The sequence below is a fragment of the Manis pentadactyla genome, chromosome 9 (genome assembly GCF_030020395.1).
Source record: "Manis pentadactyla isolate mManPen7 chromosome 9, mManPen7.hap1, whole genome shotgun sequence".
Lineage (NCBI taxonomy): Eukaryota > Metazoa > Chordata > Mammalia > Pholidota > Manidae > Manis > Manis pentadactyla.
The window spans coordinates 103,822,410-103,839,986 of record NC_080027.1 but is presented as its reverse complement, the minus strand read 5'-3'; the positions used below and the strand labels follow the sequence as shown (position 1 = coordinate 103,839,986).

At 41.5% G+C, this 17,577-nt stretch overlaps 1 protein-coding gene across 5 annotated transcripts in view; it reads left to right on the top strand.

Moving 5' to 3' along the window:
- TNR (tenascin R) overlaps positions 1-17,577 on the top strand; it is a 395,087-nt gene that overhangs the window by 363,741 nt on the left and 13,769 nt on the right. For 4 of the 5 annotated variants that reach the window (XM_036918087.2, XM_036918086.2, XM_036918089.2 and 1 more), the window contains 3 exons: positions 2,036-2,179; positions 2,866-2,996; positions 3,796-3,928. In XM_036918087.2, coding sequence (XP_036773982.2) covers positions 2,036-2,179; positions 2,866-2,996; positions 3,796-3,928 — 408 coding nt within the window. Of the gene's footprint in view, positions 1-2,035; positions 2,180-2,865; positions 2,997-3,795; positions 3,929-9,117; positions 9,778-17,577 lie in introns of those variants that run through there. The other variant, XM_036918088.2, reaches the window with a different exon arrangement.

The following is a 17,577-nucleotide window of genomic DNA, read 5'->3' as shown; positions in this document are numbered from 1 at the left end:
AGCCAATTCTATAAGCTGTGAAGTAAATTGGTTATCAGTGCTTGAGAACATAAAAACCAAAAAAGGATTTAGTGATTTTTACATACCAGCACAGGTTCACCAAGAATAAGTTTTACCAAAACCACTTTATGCCTTGTTTTTTATTGGCAAATCTATTGGCACATTTGTATTTCAGCAAGATATTAGAAAAATTCACTTATGACTTAGATGGAAAGATACATCCTGGGCATATCTGGAATTATATAGAGCTGTTGCTGATTGAATGGCCCTCCTCAAATAATGAGTATGATTACTGTGGATACATCCTGACCCCTCTGTTTGTACACACAAGTCATTGCAGCTCCTGCCACCCTTCCTGGCCTGTCATGGTGCTGCATTTCTTAACTCTCATCATGCCTTCTCAAACCACATTGCATTTGCACATGCAACTCTCCCCCTGCTTGTCTGCCTGAATAACCCATCCTTCAAGTCTTAGTTTCAACACTATCTCCTCTGTCAAAGCTTCCATTACCCCCCTAAGGCAGTGAGACTCATGCGTTCATGGGGTACAAAGGGCACGGCTCCATCAAAACAATTAACTTCCATTCATTCAGCCAGTACTTTTGATGCCCTCCCATGTGCCATACACTCTGTACCGCTATCAGGATTCAGAAGCAAAACATGAGTTCTTGTCATCAGAACTCATGTCTGCTGAGGCAGACAAGTTAATAGTTACAACTCAGTGTAAGCAGCATCATGATAAGCAAGCACAAAACACCCTGGGCCGCATCTGATGGGCTTCTGCGACTTAAGGCGAGAGTGTCGAGGGAAAAATAGAGAGACGATCTGAGATGAAATTAAAGAAAGAGAATAGGAGAAGAAAGGAAGTTCCAAGAAAAAGCATAGCTTGTTTGCATTTGTGAAGATGAGAGAGCATGAGAATGCCATAGTTTAATATGTGAAGTGCTGAGCGATGGCAGGGTGTTCAGATATCCTGAGAGGAAGATATTAAGAAGATGGTGTCATTATGTGTGATCTTTCAAAGAGTTTGTTTGAATTTTGACTTATTTGCATGCATTTCTATGCCTTTAGACTGTGAGAAGCTTGAAACCTCAGGCCCTTTCTGGTTTGAGGAAGTGCCTAGTAGACTTTCTTGAATGTCAAATGACTCAGGCATATCCTAAAGGCACAATAGAACGGTTGGCCCTGATCTAATGGACAGTTTTGTCAACAGCTGGAACGAATACAGAAAAGACACGCGTGCCAAATTTGTTTGTAAAACAAAACCGTGATTGATAGAACACAAATCCAAATATATTTTAATAAACTGAAACAGTGGCTCAAAACTCAGTCAACAAGGCAAATTGCAGTAAAAGTAAATGCAAAGCTCTGCCCATGGAAGCAAAAAAAAAAAACACTAGACAAGGTTGGGGAGGGGGTTGTAAACAAGGCTCCTGATTAGTAATAATCCCAGCATGTGACAGTCACAGCACATGACTGTCTCAAAACCTGTGGATTAATTTGATTGGCGCAAACAGGCAGAGATTGACCCTGTTTCATTGGTCAGTACACCTCAATTATTATTCTCAGTTCTCTTCTGAGTTTTCCATTTCAGCAGGACCCCCGATAAACTGTTACTTGCCTAGAGAAAGGTAGCCATGATTGTGAGTTTTAGAACTGTGATGTGCCTGTAATGGGGTTTGAGTGCTGAATTTTTCAGTCTGCGGGAGAGAGGACTTGATTAGGAAAGGTGATGCAGAAAAAGGGGTCATGTAGACAAAGGACTTGGACTATTCTTTATAAATCCAGAGGCCTGAGTAGAAGTTATAGAAAAGACAATCTGGCCTCCCAATAAGGAATATTTTTCTCAGGATGCAAAACGAGATGAGAGGGGATCCTTGTATGGTATAAAACGCAAAGCTGAATAACCTCTAAATGATTTTTCCCAAAGTTCGCTAATATTGAATCTTTATGAAATTGAATCTATGAAATTTGATAGGTCTTCCTTACATCAAATAGCCTTATTCAATCCTTATCCATGTTCATCTGACTTCAGTCACTGGAGAGACCATCCTGGTTGATGGGGACAGTGAGGAATTCCAGCTTGTTGACCTGCTTCCTAGCACCCACTATACTGTCTCTATGTATGCCACCAATGGGCCTCTCACCAGTGGCTCCGTCAGCACCAACTTCTCTACCCGTGAGTACATGGTCAGCTACATCTCCGGTGTCCCGGGAGGCTTTGATAGACCCAAAAAATCAGTTTCCATGTAGTAAGACTGGATTATATGCTACAGGCTTTGGACAATGCAGCTATGAACTGTTCTTATTTTAGTTGACTATGACCTGGCCCCAATGCCAGGGACAGTGAGCTGTGGCTCTTGACCAGCAGACATATGTCTGTTTTCTGCTTTCATCCAGAGTCTTACTGACAGCAGTAGAACCAGGCCAAGAGAGGCCAGTAGTGGAAATGCATCTGGCCCAGAAAAATCTGATGGATATTAAAGGGCTTGATATCATGGAAAGAGTTGTTAGGTGTGGCCTTGGCTAGGAGAACAGTGGACAAAGGAATAGATGAGGGAATGCTACAGGTTCAAGAGTGAACTCAGAGACATGCAGGTTCGGCAAGGCCAAATTTCAGACATTGGAAGATGTCCCACCTAGACCCAGAGGCCTAGGTGAGGGAAAGGGGGGACAGCTTCCAGAATGATCCTGACACTGAAAAATGATCTTCTGACACAGAAGCACCCTTTCTGCTCTGTCCAAGCTAGAAGTGGGGTCAGCATATGGACTGACCATGTAAGTAGGCAAAGAGATAAGATGCCTGACTTCAAACAGGGCACAGAGGAGGGGGCCCGCATTTCTGGTGTTTTCTCCTCTTTGTAGTCTTGGACCCTCCTGCAAACCTGACAGCCAGTGAGGTCACCAGACAAGGTGCCCTGATCTCCTGGCAGCCTCCCAGAGCAGAGATCGAGAACTATGTCTTGACCTACAAATCCACTGATGGAAGCCGCAAGGTGAGTTTTCCTGTAAACGGGAAAGACTGCTGCAATCCATGCAAATAAACTAGGTATCCCATTGCAGGTACATAGCATGCTGTTGAGGAAAGAGCCTGGGATTTGGGTGCTGGTCCTGGCACCACTCTTAACTGTCTATACAAGTTGAGGCAAAACACTAAACATCCCTGAGCCTTAGAGAGCCAATACAATCATGCAAAGCACACTGTAAACTTCCAAGCCCATACAAGTACATGGTATGGGAACAATTTTTCACTAACAGAACCAAGTAAATGTGAGCTGGATACCAAATTCAGCAGTCTTTATGCCTCTTGATAAGCATTATACAGGCTACATCTATGCAACCTACAGAGAAGAGCTGACAAATTTCTCTTTTTATGTGATCAGTTGAAACAGTCTATCCAGAGCACTAGTTGTCAAAGTTTTGTTAGCAGTGGAATCCTTCCTTAAAATGAGATCATCCTCAGAAGCTGAATATGCAGAATAGAGTCAAGCAGACCTAGTCTGTTGGATACAGAGTAGGGAGGCCTGGAACTCTGCTTCCTCAGCTCTCAGTCTGAAAACCACCGGACTCAGTAATTCAGATGCCCATGTTTATCATCCCAACGTGCATCTGTAAGACAGGAGCCGTCCTCTCTGCTTATTGGCTCGGGTTTCTCCGTACTGTGGGATGGAGAGGATGAAAACGGCCACTGTGATGCTGACCTAGCTGGCCATGGGATCAGGACTCCCCCTCCCCGCCCCGCTAGGTTGAGAGCCTGTCACTCCCTGCACCGCCCTCCTCTGGCTCCTCCTGCAGGAGCTGATTGTGGATGCAGAGGACACGTGGATCCGACTGGAGGGCCTGTCCGAGAGCACAGACTACACTGTGGTCCTGCAGGCGGCCCAGGACACTTCTCGGAGCAGCATCACCTCCACCACATTTGCCACAGGTGAGACTGACCACCACTGTGCCGCCCCCCATGCTGCATGACGCCGGCTCCTCTCAGACTCGGCTGAGACTTGGCCAGGCAGGGTCCTGTCAAAGAAACTCAGTCGCCTTTTCCTGAGAAGAGAAATTTTTCTTCCACTCTCCCATTTCCCCTTCCAAGGCTCTGCCAGGAAACCTCTCACTACCAAGGCACCCACAGGAACGAGCTGTGTGTGCACATCTCTGGTCCATGTGGACCAGCTAAATGCTCCAGTAGACACCAGGTTGCTGCTGAGATTTCCTGCCAGTGGTTTTCCAGCACAGTTCATCTCTTCCTCCTTCCCTCCTCTGCTGCCCATAATCAGACACTCACCTCGTAGAAAGGGCAGTAGTAAACCCTCAGTATTAAAATGATGTTTCTTCTCCATACCCAAAGCACTTTTGCATTCCTATGGTCTCAACTCAACCCTTATCAGAACTGGTGAGGAGTGCTCTTACTCCCATTTCACAGATGATGAAACTGAGGTGATGGAAATCAGATGACCTACCTGGCTAGTGTCTGGGTCAGAACTTGTACCAAGGTCTTCTACTTCTAAATCCAGCTGCTCCTCCTGCTTTCTCTCATCTAAGTATCAGCAGAAGATATTTGAAAATGCCCTAAGGGATAAGAGTGTCCTAATGTACATAATGTATATAACAGGAAATAAGCATGTGTGGAGCAAGTGTGAGCATGTCCCTTGTCCCCAGTTGCATGTCTGCCTGCCATCTCAGAGCACCAAGATAATAGGATTCCTGCCCATGCCCCAGAGCCCATCCTCTGTCACCAGAGAGAGGTGACAGAAAGTCCCCCATCCCTGCCCAGGTGCCTCCCCCACTAGACTCATTCTGAATTGCAAAGCAGGATACTGGGTCAAGTACATGAAAATGTTACCAGCAGTACTTCAGCATAGTGAGATTATGAATGAGTCCTCTTTTTCCTTCTTTCTTGTAGTTTTCAATATTTTACAGTGTCTACAAGGAGCACATGAATCAGAAAAACAACTTTTTAATTAAAAAATAAAGACCTTGGTCACACAACCAAGACATGAATCTAAGACATGTTCTTAACAAGTGGAAATTGGGGGACACTTGATCTCTTTTATGGAGCTGAAGTTAATTATCTTCACCCTCTGCATTCTTTCAGAAGGTGTCTTATCTCAGAAGCAAGGTGCTACCTTCTTTTTGTTCAAGCCCTTCCCTGCATGTACACAGGTTAATTAAAGGGTCTTCCATGGATGGTCCTCTTTTCCAAGCTACCATCCAAAGACCCAAGGATTTGAGCTTTTCACTGAATGAAGAATTTCTTTCACATAAAAAGGGCACAGATGACAGAATATAAACAGAGATCCCAATTTTCATATTTATTAGGTCTAAACTAATCATTTCATCCCTCACATGCATGAGCTCTGATGCTTGCTCAGTGTAGGATGAGCTTTTAATTCCTGTCCTGGCAATGCCATAGCTAGTGCTGTGAGCAGTATGACAGTATGCCCAAAGGGTCTGCAGTAGCTTGCAGCTGTACCCTGCTCCAGATCCACCTAGGCTGTAAAAGTACACCAGCTTCTGTGCCCACCACAGGCCTCTTTAATATGAAGCTTCCCCAAGGAGTGTGGGATCCCAAATCCAGCAGGGGCTCAGCTGGATTCAATAAGAAGAGGGTCAACAATTCATGGAAATCTGGAGAGGAGGCCAGGGCAGTGGCTTTGTTTGGTGGATAGGGCATGAGAGCCATCAGGATGCATTTAGTTGTTTGTTTTTATAAGACTCCAGTTGGCACTGGGCTCCCAGGGTGTGACCATTACCATTCCCAAAGGAGGAAACTGAAAAACCCACATTCCTGTATGATCTGGAGTTACTGACGGAGCCACCCTATATAGAGTTTGGGGTACTAGAGAAGGACTTGCCACCACTACCTGGTACATGGCAAAGATGTGTCCATGGTGGAAGCTTTGGCAGTATTTTACTGTAAAGCTCAAATTGAAGTCACTGATGCATACCAAACCCTGATGGCTTTGTCCTAGAGATGTGCCGGAACCCACTGAAATGATCGGTTGCAGAATGGACAGTTCATGGACAGCAGGGTAGTGTGCGAAAGCACTTTGCATAAAGCCTGGCACATAACGGACCTAAGGAATGTGGGTCACACTGAAAGGTGAAGTCTCAACTGCAGGGCACAGAAGAGAGGTTTCTGGGGAAACAAAGCCATAGGAGGAGAGGATTCTTGAGATCCCTCACAGGGATAGCCCAGGCAAAGAGGTACCGTGTGCAGACTATGATTTCAATCCCTAATTTCAGGTTCTTTCTGCCACCCCAAATGCAGATTTCCCTGAATAAACTGCACTAAACCTACACAGCTATCAGCTATCTGCATGTCAACATTAATGAGTCCTCACTGCCTGTGTCATGCCCCTCCCCCACCTGTTCTACCCACCCTCCAACTCCCCTGCCAAAAGCAAATTTTATTGAGGAGAAAGATAATACAAGGGTACCAGTGACCTGAATGTGGGGATCAGGATGTGATCAAGAAGAGAAAGATTGGGGTTTGCTAGCAGATGGTATGAGCCAGGCTCCTTAAGGAAGAGTCTGGGAAGAGTGGTACCCAGGTATTTCTCCTCCCAGGACTCTCCTGCCAGCCCCTATAGGTCTCCCAAGATCCCAGGAGATCAGGCTTCCTCTAGGAAGAGTGGAGATAGCAGCAGAGCCTTGAGCCTGAATCTGCCATTCTCTGAGCCTCCCCTGAAGCTCAGCTCATCCTCTCTCCCTGCCCCTCTCTCAGGACCTCCACACAGCAAAGCTTCATACTTCACCCTGCACGCCCCACCTGTGGCCTCCTGTTTACCTTTAAAAAAATGTAATAAAAAAGAAGGTAAAGAAACATAAACAAAGAGCAGAGACTCCCTTCACTTACTCAAATGATTGGAGTGCTGCCAGTCTGAGCCGCATGAATTATTCCTGCTGAGAAAGAGGTCGAAGGAGCACCAGAGCATCCTCTGTGACAGCAAACCAGGTTGATGGATTTAGGGGCTGATTTCATTCTGGTAACCAGCATCATTTCCAGCCTCACTGATGGTACCTGAGCTTTCTGCTTAGCACATCCTATTCTTAGGATGGGCTGATCTCGGCTGATCCTCCTAAGTGTTTTTTATGCCTTATCTTACAGAACAAAAGAGTTGGGCCCCAAAGTGGCCTCCGCCCACTTACAAAGCCTTCATCTTACCCTGGATAGGCCAAAACAAGAGGCTCAGTTCAAGCAGGTACCTACTTAATGGTCTGGAAAAGACTTGAGATGTTTAAAAATAGAAGAAAGATAAAAGAGAGAGAAAAGAAAAGAATTGGCTCCCACAAAACCTCAAAAACCTCCTACGATCAAGATATTCTCCCTTGTCGCCCTCCTGCCTATTCTACCAGCCCATTTCATTCTTTCCATCATGTTAATAGCTTCCCGTCCTCTTGTCTCTTGTGTTTGCGCAAGACTCTGCGGGGAATTAAGTACCAGTAGTATGAAAGAGAAAAAATGTGGAAACATTATTTATAATTTACTGTTGCCTGAAATTTCTTCCAAGGTCTACTTGTCTTTTAGAGACATGAATATAAATTAGGAAACAAATACTCCCCGCAGAGCAGCACAGACTTGGTGAAATGATCATCTGCAAGGCAGGTTTCACTGTCTCTTTTAATGCTACAAGAAGCAAACAAGACACTCACTACAGCTTGTCCTTGGAGGCAGTGAACACTGTAAAATAGGTTGTGTTGACCTTGAGGTTAAGTGAAGACAATCACTTGCAGAGGCACCCAGAGACGAGTAATGAGAAGCTTTCTTTACTGCCTTTGCTCCAGTCTCTGGTATTCCACATCCAGGCTGAGATGCTCTCTGGGGCTTTTCAGGAAAACTTGAACACGAGTTTCAGTTTTTAAGGTTGTGAAAATTAGTAAAGATTGGCAAATTCACATAGTTATCAGTTGGAAAAGAAAGTTCAACAATCCCATCCCGCTGCTATCTACCCTTACGTACACCACACTTCCCCATCACCAGAGTAGGGAACTAAAGGGGCTTCTCTCTGCTCTACTGCTTAGAAACAGCTCAAGTTCTTGCCTCATTGAGAAAAGCAAAACCCTAAAAGGAGAGGTTCACTTTCTCCTTTCTTTGGTACCTGGCTAATGAGGAAGGAGGTAGGGTTCAAACCCAACCCGTTTGAATAAATAATTTCTGTACTTGAACAACATGGATGAATGGATGGGTGTCAGATGAGAGGTTTGAGTTAACCGTATTACCTCATTCATCCTATATCACCAGTGTCAGGCTCCAACAAGGTCCCTCTCTGTGTTTATTCCTTTATTTTCTTTTATCCCATCCTTTCTTCTGCCTTCTATATACAAGCATTCCAAAGTGTTGAATTTCCTTTATTTATATGTGTTTTTGAAAAATGTGCGCTTGTAAAATTGTTTTGAGTTTTAACTTTTTTTTTTTGAGAGGGCCTCTCTCATATTTATTGATCAAATGGCTGTTAACAACAATAAAATTCTGTATAGGGGACTCAATGCACAATCATTAATCAACCCCAAGCCTAATTCTCAACAGTCTCCAATCTTCTGAAGCATAACAAACAAGTTCTTACATGGTGAACAAGTTCTTACATGGTGAATAAGTTCTTACATGGTGAACAGTGCAAGGGCAGTCATATCACAGAAACTTTCAGTTTTGATCACGCATCATGAACTATAAACAATCAAGTCAGATATGATTATTCATTTGATTTTTATACTTGATTTATATGTGAATCCCACATTTCTCCCTTATTTATTATTTTTTTTAATGGAATGCTGAAGTGGTAGGTAGATGCAAGATAAAGGTAGAAAACATAATTTAGTGCTCTAAGAGGGCAAATGTAGATGATCAGGTCTGTGCCTATAGACTAAGTATTAATCCAAGCTAGACAAGGGCAACAAAACATCCACAGATGCAGAAGATTTCTCTCAAAACAGGGGGGGTGAGGTTCTAAGCCTCACCTCTGTTGATCCCCAATTTCTCACCTGATGGCCCCCCTGCGACTGTGCCTGTCTTAGGTTGTTCCTCCCTTGAGGAATCTTACCCGTCTCTGGCTAACATTTTAAGTATACGCAAAAAGTATTGAATCACAGAACTCATTCCCTATTCTTCCATTTTCTACTCAGCACTGTTTTTAAGATCCATCCATGCTGGTGTGCCTGTGTATAGTCTTTGGCTTCCACCTGCTGCAAAATACTGTGTGGTGTGCATCCATCACATTTTTACTCTCCATTCTCCCAAAAATAGACATCAGATAACCTCCAACTTCCCACCACAAATGGTACTGCAATAAGTACCTTGGATGTGTCCAGTTATGAATCAGTGAGGCAATGCCTTTGGGATATATACCCAGAAGAGAAATTACTGAGTCATAGGGTATGTGTTTACATAGTTAACTAAAGTATTGCCCTCCTAAATGGCAGTACTAATCTACACTCCCTCCAGCAGTTCATGAAGGCTCTTACTTCCTAGTGACATGCATCATTTCTAATGACTTAACATGATTCAGCTTTGTAATTTTTGACAGTATAATAGTAGTAATTGATATCTCATTGTTTTAGTTGAATTTTTTTAAATAATGAGTTTGAGTTTAAGTATCTCTCCATATGCTTGTTAGCTTTTCAAATTTCCATTTTCTATAAATTGCATGTTCATATAGTTTACCTATATTTTTATCAGGGTTCCTGTGCTAGTAATTATTAACTATTATTATTTCAGTGTTTAGAGTCTTTCTTGAGTCTTTCTTTGCCTATAGGACACAAAGATATTCTTCTGCACATACTTCTATTAACTTTCTAGATTTAATTTTTATATTTAAAAATATTTTTTATTTTGTATGCCATCTGTTTTGTATGCAGTATTAGGTAAGGATACAATTTTATTTTTCTTTATATAGTGAGCCAGTTTCCTCAACATCTTTTTCTAAATAGTCCATTATTTTCCATTGATTTTTGGTGGTTTATTGTATATTAAGTTCCCATATGTACAGGATTTGTCTCTGAATTCTGAACTCTCTATTCAAGTCTATAGTCTACTTATCTGTTCTTTTGCCAAAACTACATTGTGTTTTTATGTCTATGACTGAATATTTTAATATTAATATCTTAATAACTAGTAGAACAAGTTTTCTCACTGTTCATTTCAAAGTCATTTTAGCTTTGCTGACCCTTATTTTTCCATACACATCTCAGAATAAGTTTATTAAGTTCCCCAAAAGAAATTTCAACTTGAATTTAGATCAGAATTGCCATTAATTAATAAATTAATTTTGGAAGAACTGACATCTTTATACTAATAAATCACCCCAATGTGTCTTCATTTATACAAATTATCTTATGTTCTTTAATAGGGTTTTAAGGATTTCTCTATAATATTCTTTATGTTCTTGGCTAATTTCTGAATATTTTACAATATTTTATTGCTTGGTGAGTTTTATCTAATTTTAAAAAATATTTTCTAGCTTGTTATTGCTGATGTAGAAAAATGCTTTTGATTTTTGTATGTTGATCCTGTATCCAGCCATCCTGCTGAACTCTCTTTTTAATTCTAATTATCTATTATTTCTGTTAATATTTTTAGGCAAATAGTTTATATCTTTCACAGATAATGATAGTTTTATCTCTATATTTCTGATCCTATACCTCTTATTTATTTTTCTTTACATATCGCATTATCCAAGACCTCCAGAACTATGTTAAAAAACAGTTAGCAGTGATATTAGGTAACCTTGACTTGTTCCTATTCTTAAAGGGAATGCAATTAAAGCTTCGTGTTAATTTTTTCTAAGTTTCCATGGTTAAACCTCTTTTTGATGAAAAAAATATTTAACCTTTTCTAAAATAAAATAAATATATAATTGGCTTATGTTGAACAAGAATAGTATTTGCTTAAAGTTGAGATTTAAAATATTTATTAAGTTACAGAATTTATCTTTTTTTCCAAGTTACAAGTTTTAGTCATAGCTTTGTTAAACTTTACCAAATGGCCTTTCTTCTACATCAGTTTAGTTAATTATATGACTTATCCTTTGGCCTACTAATGAGGTGAATTACATTTGTAGATTTTTTGTTATTGTTACATCACTACTTTTTTAGGAGAAATCTCACATGAATATGATTAATGCACTGCTGGTTGTGGTTAACTAGTACTTCATTTAGGCTGTTCAATTCTATAATCATAAATGATATTGACCTATACATTTTTTCCTGTATGTATATCTTCTTATTGAGTTTTGAAATCCATGTTTCACTAATTTTATTTTTTAAAAAAACAGGACAGCTTTCTCACTTTTATTTATTTATTTTTGGAATAAGTAAAGCAGAATTTATCACTAAAACCACCTGGGTATGTTCTGTTGTTGTTTTGTTTGTTTCTTTTTGTTTCTGTGAGATGTTTGGTATTTTTAAATTGATTATCTATCCAAGTTTTTGGCTCCTTCTTGCACAGTTTGAAACTTTATTGTTTTCTAGGAATTTATTCATTTTATCGAAGTTTTAAATTTTAGCATAAAATTCTCAAAAGTCTTTTTATGGTTTTTCATCTCTACTGTATCTGTATCTCTTCCCTTTTTCATTTTATTTTTTTCAGCTTCTGTCTTTATTTCTTAATCAGTCTTGCCAGTGATTTGTTTCTCTCACTAATATTTTTAAAAGCCAGCTTTTAGACGTACTATCCCTATTCGTGTTTATTTATCACCATTGATTTCTTAAATATATCAACATACTATCTTCCCTTTAGCAATCCAAGTCTTCGAGCATGCTCTCAAATCCATCCCTCATTCCCTATCCCTTTAACATTCACCCAAATAAACCCTGTTTAGATTTTGGTTGTGGGTTGTTATGAATTGGCTTTCTTTTTTTTCTCTTCTTTATTATAGCCTTTTACTTAAGACAAAAATAAGAAATTTTACTCAAGTATTTCTTGCCTTCATATCTCCAGCATTCATCACTCCTTAATTATGCATTTACTCTAAATTTTCAATAAAAGATATTGTAAGACAAACTTTCTGAAATCTCATATGTCTGAAGTTTTTTTTTTATCACACCCTCACATTTGAGTTGCAGTTTGATCAGATATATAAAATGCTAGGTTCAAATATTTGTTTCCTTCATGTTTTAAAATATTATTCTGCTATCCTCTCATAGGCAATGCTGCCATTGAGAAAGAAGTCTGATGTCAATCTGATCCTGTGGGTGGTTTGTTCTGTCTTTCTAGAAGATTTTAGAGTGTTTTTCTTTCTTTTTGACAGTCACACTTTACCCTATGTCTTGGAGTTCATTTATCTTTTTATAGCCAATTTTATACTCTATGAGTCCTTTAAAGCTGAGGTCTTTGGATTTTGAGGCACTTATCTTCATTATTTCTCTAAAAAATTCCTCCTATTTTTCTTTTTCTTTTTTAGAACTTCTGTTGGCTAGATATGTTGGAATATACATTCTACTCTCCAAATCTCTTAGCTTTTTCTTCATGCTTTATCTTTACCTTTAATCTTTTCAGAGAGCTCCTCAATCTGATCATCCAATTCATTTATTTACTTTCAGCTGTATTTAGATCCCTCATTCATCCCATCTGTTGTCTTCTTACTTTCAACTATTATATTGTTCATACATAACAGTTCTACTTAGTTCTTTATGATTTTTGTTCTTTTTATATTGTTAACATCATTCCTTGCACCCGTAAATAAAGTTATCATGTTAAATTTAAACTTAGTCCATCTATTCTAATAATCCTGCACAAGCTGATGTCACTCTGCTTGTGTTCAGTTGATTGTTTGTTTCCATTACTTCTTTAAAAGATGCTGTCCCTTCTCCTCCCGGATTCCCACTTTGCCTCCAGTCTCATCCCCATCTAATGCATTCTCCACACCACAGTGAGAATGCTTTCTAAAACCTTGAGCTTAAAGTCCATCAACGGACTCTTCATCCCACTGCCTTTAGGAGGTGTCCAACTCCTTCAACGGCCAGTCCCTGCTTACCTCCCGAAGCTGTCTGTCATTCATCAACCCGGCTCTTGCTGTCTCCTGTCTATTATTGCTGTCTCTCAAACAGGCTCTGCTTTTGCACAAATGTGAACACCCCTCTCCCACCTATTTGTAGGTAACTTCTACATCAGTTTCTAAAATAAGAGTGCTGATTAGCACTAGCTAATCCCTGTCCCACCCCAGGCTTCACAGCTCCCCCTACCTTCACCGGCCCCGGGCTCCATTGCACGCCCACTTCCATGTTTTGATAGCTCCCCTTGTTCATCTCTTTCCCAGAGCACTTAGAACTCAGGATTATATTTGTCTGTTTCACATATAGGATGAGCAACCTTAAAGATGGTACTGTGTCTTCTTTTTTTTATATTCCTGTCTCTTAGCCCACGATTTAGAAGCCAGCAGACATTTCTTATATGTTTGTTGAGTGAATATATAAAAGAGAATAAATAGGTAGAGGAATTAGAAGGTGTGTGAAGGAGGCTTAAGTGGGTTAAACAGTCTATGCAGACTGGGACATTTTTCCCTGCCCATGACCTCAAACGACCTCCCCACAAACCTGCCAGCCACAAACCCACTTCTAGGAAAAACAAATCTAAGTGCTGGTGGCCAGAGACGGTCACCTGTGCCTCTGTGGAGCTGTACACTTTGCTGTGCAGTTAGAGGAGACCTGCTGGAGTTGTTCTCAGAGAGAATTGCGAATATCAAGGCTCTGGTCCTGATGCTGAGGCCGTAAGAGTCGGCAGTAGGCAGATGCTCTCCAAAGCCGTTAACTCTGACCATTTTGAAGACTGCATCCAAGAGCACAAAACAAGTAAGAGAAAAGCCAGCTAGGGGCTCTCTGATTGCACTTTGTGTCACACAGCTCACTTCACCCCGCTCAGCATTCAGCCTTTGGATGCCCCACACAGACCAGTTTCTGAGCAATTCTTCCAGTGAGTGCCCCGATCCTGTTAATCTCACAGTTATATCTAGAAGCACTGCCTGTGTTCAGTTGATTATTTGTTTCCATTACTTTAGTGATGAGACACTCAGTGTGCTGATCACTTGGCATTGCTTTCCTCTTAACTTGGTAATCACCACTGCCTGTGCTAAAAAAAAAGAAAAAAGGAAAAAAGGGAAAAGATGCCTCTTTGTCAGGTCGGGTTCCAGTTATTGCACGAAAGGGAAGAAAAGTCTTCTGGTTTTGCTCTTGGTCCTAAAATTTCTGCCTTAGGAAAAATTACTGGGATAATCTGTATCAGGGCTCAAGGTCAGTTTCTCATCACATCAGCTGGTTTGACATCCAGGGAGCTAAGGATCCCTGACATTTGCTCTGACAATCTCCTAAGAATGGAGGGATTCACAACATGTACAAAATCAACACAGCAGAATAGGAGTCAGTGCATCCTTCATTATTAGCTAAGTCGTTAGCCTCCAAAGCAAAACTTAATGCTAAGAACTGGAACACAAAGCTTGAACTCAGGACAATTAGAGTCTCTTATCCCTTCTCTTTCCCATCCTACCCCATCTAAATCTTGAAACCTGTCCACTCATGACATGCCTACTGGGAAAGAGAAAAGGAAGAAAAAGAGAGAGAAGAAAAAAGAGAAAGGGAAAGAAAAGGAAAGAGGGGAGGGAGAAAGAGAGAGAGACTGAGAGGCTATATCCACTTGACTGTATGGATCTAGGCCAAGAAAACAGACTTCCAGGCCCCCGGGGCCCCGCGCTAGCTTGCCGGTTCCACCTCTTGGCCTGTCTGAGAAAAAAGAAATGTACCAGAGGGAGAGTGGAGCTCAGATCCACCTGGTCCTCCGTAAAACACTGGCTCCCTGGTGCCCTCCTCCCCTGACATTCTGACTCAGTAGATCTGCCTCAGGACCCCGAAATCTGAATTTTAGTAAAGTTCCAGTTTGGGAACAATGAGTGAGCATCTGCTTCCTCTCTTCTGGTGAAAAGGAATAATAATTTGATCAAGGACTAGCAAGGGGAGGCAAGACTTTGACAACGTTGAGGACCAGAGGAGGAGGGGTTTTGCGGAAAAGATGGTGTCTTCTCCCAACTCCCAGAATGTGAAAATGTCAGATTGCTGCTCCTGATACTCTCTGCTCAAGCTAAATGCCTGCTGATTGTCTTTGCATTAAGGCGGAGGGCTAAATTTCACTAAATCAAATCTGGGAACAACCAAGGTGAAACTTGCAATTCTTCACAGGTAAGGCAGGTGCTCCCAGAAACCAGGCAGCCCCACACACAGTGAGCCCCATGTGGGGACTCAAAAGAAAGAAAACATGGCCCTCCCTCTCCCAGGGTGCAGTCAGGGCCTTCATCCCATCCAAACTTTTGACACCCCTTAGATCACACTTTTTTCTTAGGTTGATTTTACTCCCATTCTCTGACTTGAAACAATGAACCCTTCTTTGATATGCCTGTCCTTGAAGTACTTAAAAACTGTTCTCCAGGGAAAGTCATCTCAGATTACTATGTTTGCTTTTGGCATGTCTACCTTAAAGCAACTAATAGGCTTGAAGCTTTTAAAAGTATCTGTAACTGAAATATTAAATAATCTACATTACCAATGTGAAAAAGCCTATGTCAGATCATTTATTTTCCTAGTCTGAAGTTTTGTTTGGTTTTATATGTGTATTTATATGAGTTTTTTTTTTAATGTTTGGGGGAAGATGTTTCGGGGGGACACGTTGTGTATTGGGAATAAATTGGGGGTTCTGTCCCCTTGAAGGAGCTGAGTTGGTTCAGGAGAAAGGGCTGTTCGCACGTAAGGGAAGAGTGAGCTGGACACCAAGAACATTTTGCGTGGACCTCCTCAAATGAGAAACTAAGGCAGTGAGAAAAAAGGGGAGAAAGGGAGACAGGTAGGCTGCTTGCTCCAAAGACTAGGAGGGTGACATGGGAATAATTGCAAAGCCCCCAAAGCAACAGGGGGAGGGAAAAGAGTTCACTGGCACCTGGTCCCTAAAACTGTAACTGTAACCTCTAGGAATAGCAGGAATCGGGGGTTCTAGTGAGCTCTAGAACAGGCTAGAGATGAAAGTTAAGAGCTTTTCTGAAGCTATTAAGGAGATCAGTTTTGGAGGGGAAAGATGTTTAATTCAAACACAGAACTTTTTGATGGAACTTTAACCTTTGGGGCTTTATATGCTTATAAATTACAGACATTAATTAATCCTTTGCTGTATGGATACAGATACGTCCAGGAAAATGTATAATATGTTATATTCCCTGATTTAGTAGAGTGCAAGGAGCACGTGACTTGGGGGCTGAAAACTTGATTTCCAGTGACTGCAGGAAGTCACGTGATCTTTCTAAGAGCAGTTTGCTTCTCTGTAAAATGAGTCTTTGATCTATAACCATCTGCCTTCCTGTTAAGTTTCTTGCAAGAATGAAGTAGAAATAAAAGCACACTTTGTAAAGTAGAAGTCCTCTGTGGTTATATATAATGATACTCTTATCCCCTGAAGCAGGCAGTGCCTTTGTTCTGAACTCCCTGAAATGGGAATGATGCCTAAGCGTGGCATGGCAGCAAGCTGGGCAATCTGTGTAGGAGGCGTTAACACATCTCCAAGAGAGGCCCTGCTTGAAGTCAGCTGAGCCCCCAACAACCTCTTGTTAGCACAGGAAACTTCACTGATGATTGTAACAGGGTGTTAGGCGGCCAGGGCATTCGGTGAGCTTGTTATGTCACCTCACTTGTGGGGCATTCATTATGCTGTCACTTGCTCTGACCTCACCAAGGGGCCCTGTCACACCTGTAGTGTGCAGGTCCTGCCACTAGGGGACACTGTGGTGACTGGCACCTGAGGTCTCTACACAGCCTCTCTTCCTAACTGCTACAGTTCAAAGATGCAGAACAACGTACCACACTGCACTCCACTGACCTAGAAGATCGTCCTATGTACAGACCACCCAAACCACTTGTCCTCACATACAGGCTCTGCCTTTTACATGCTCTGTCAGCTCCTGCAGTCCAGAAAGTCTCCCAGGGTGGGATCTCTGCTCCTTGGCTTGCCTGCTAAGCATTAAAATTTGCCCTGAAGCTAAGCTTTTCAAGAGACATGATTTAAGCTTCTCTTTTTAGCTAATTAGATAGTGTTCTACAAATTGGGCTGTTCTCTCTGAAAGATGAGCAGCAATTTATTTCCTCTGCCCTCTCCTTAAAGTTAAATTGAACTGTAAAACATGGCCATTTGATTGTTTGGTCCCATCAAGAGATTACTTTGCACGAAGAACAGATATCCATCTCGTTGCTAACACTGAGCTTGTTGGGGCATTCCTGAAGAGCTGCCATGAAGATGGTGGAAAGCTTGCTTAATGCCCCTCAGCCTTTTGAATGGTGGGCCTACAGTGACCTACTGTGGCCTGTGCATCTGTAGTCATGGTCTGAATTATCAGGCACTGGCTGCAGTAACACAACTTCCCCCTTGAGAGGGGGATATTTTTATTATCCTCATTTTACTAATGAGAAAACTGATACCCAGGGAAATCAGGCCATTTGCTTAAGGCCAAACAAATAGGTAAGTGGAGCAGCCAGACTGTGAACCCAGCAATTTGGTCTCCAGATCCCACGAAACTGCGTATTATCTGGCAAATCCAGCATCAGCTGAAGAAGAAAATGCAG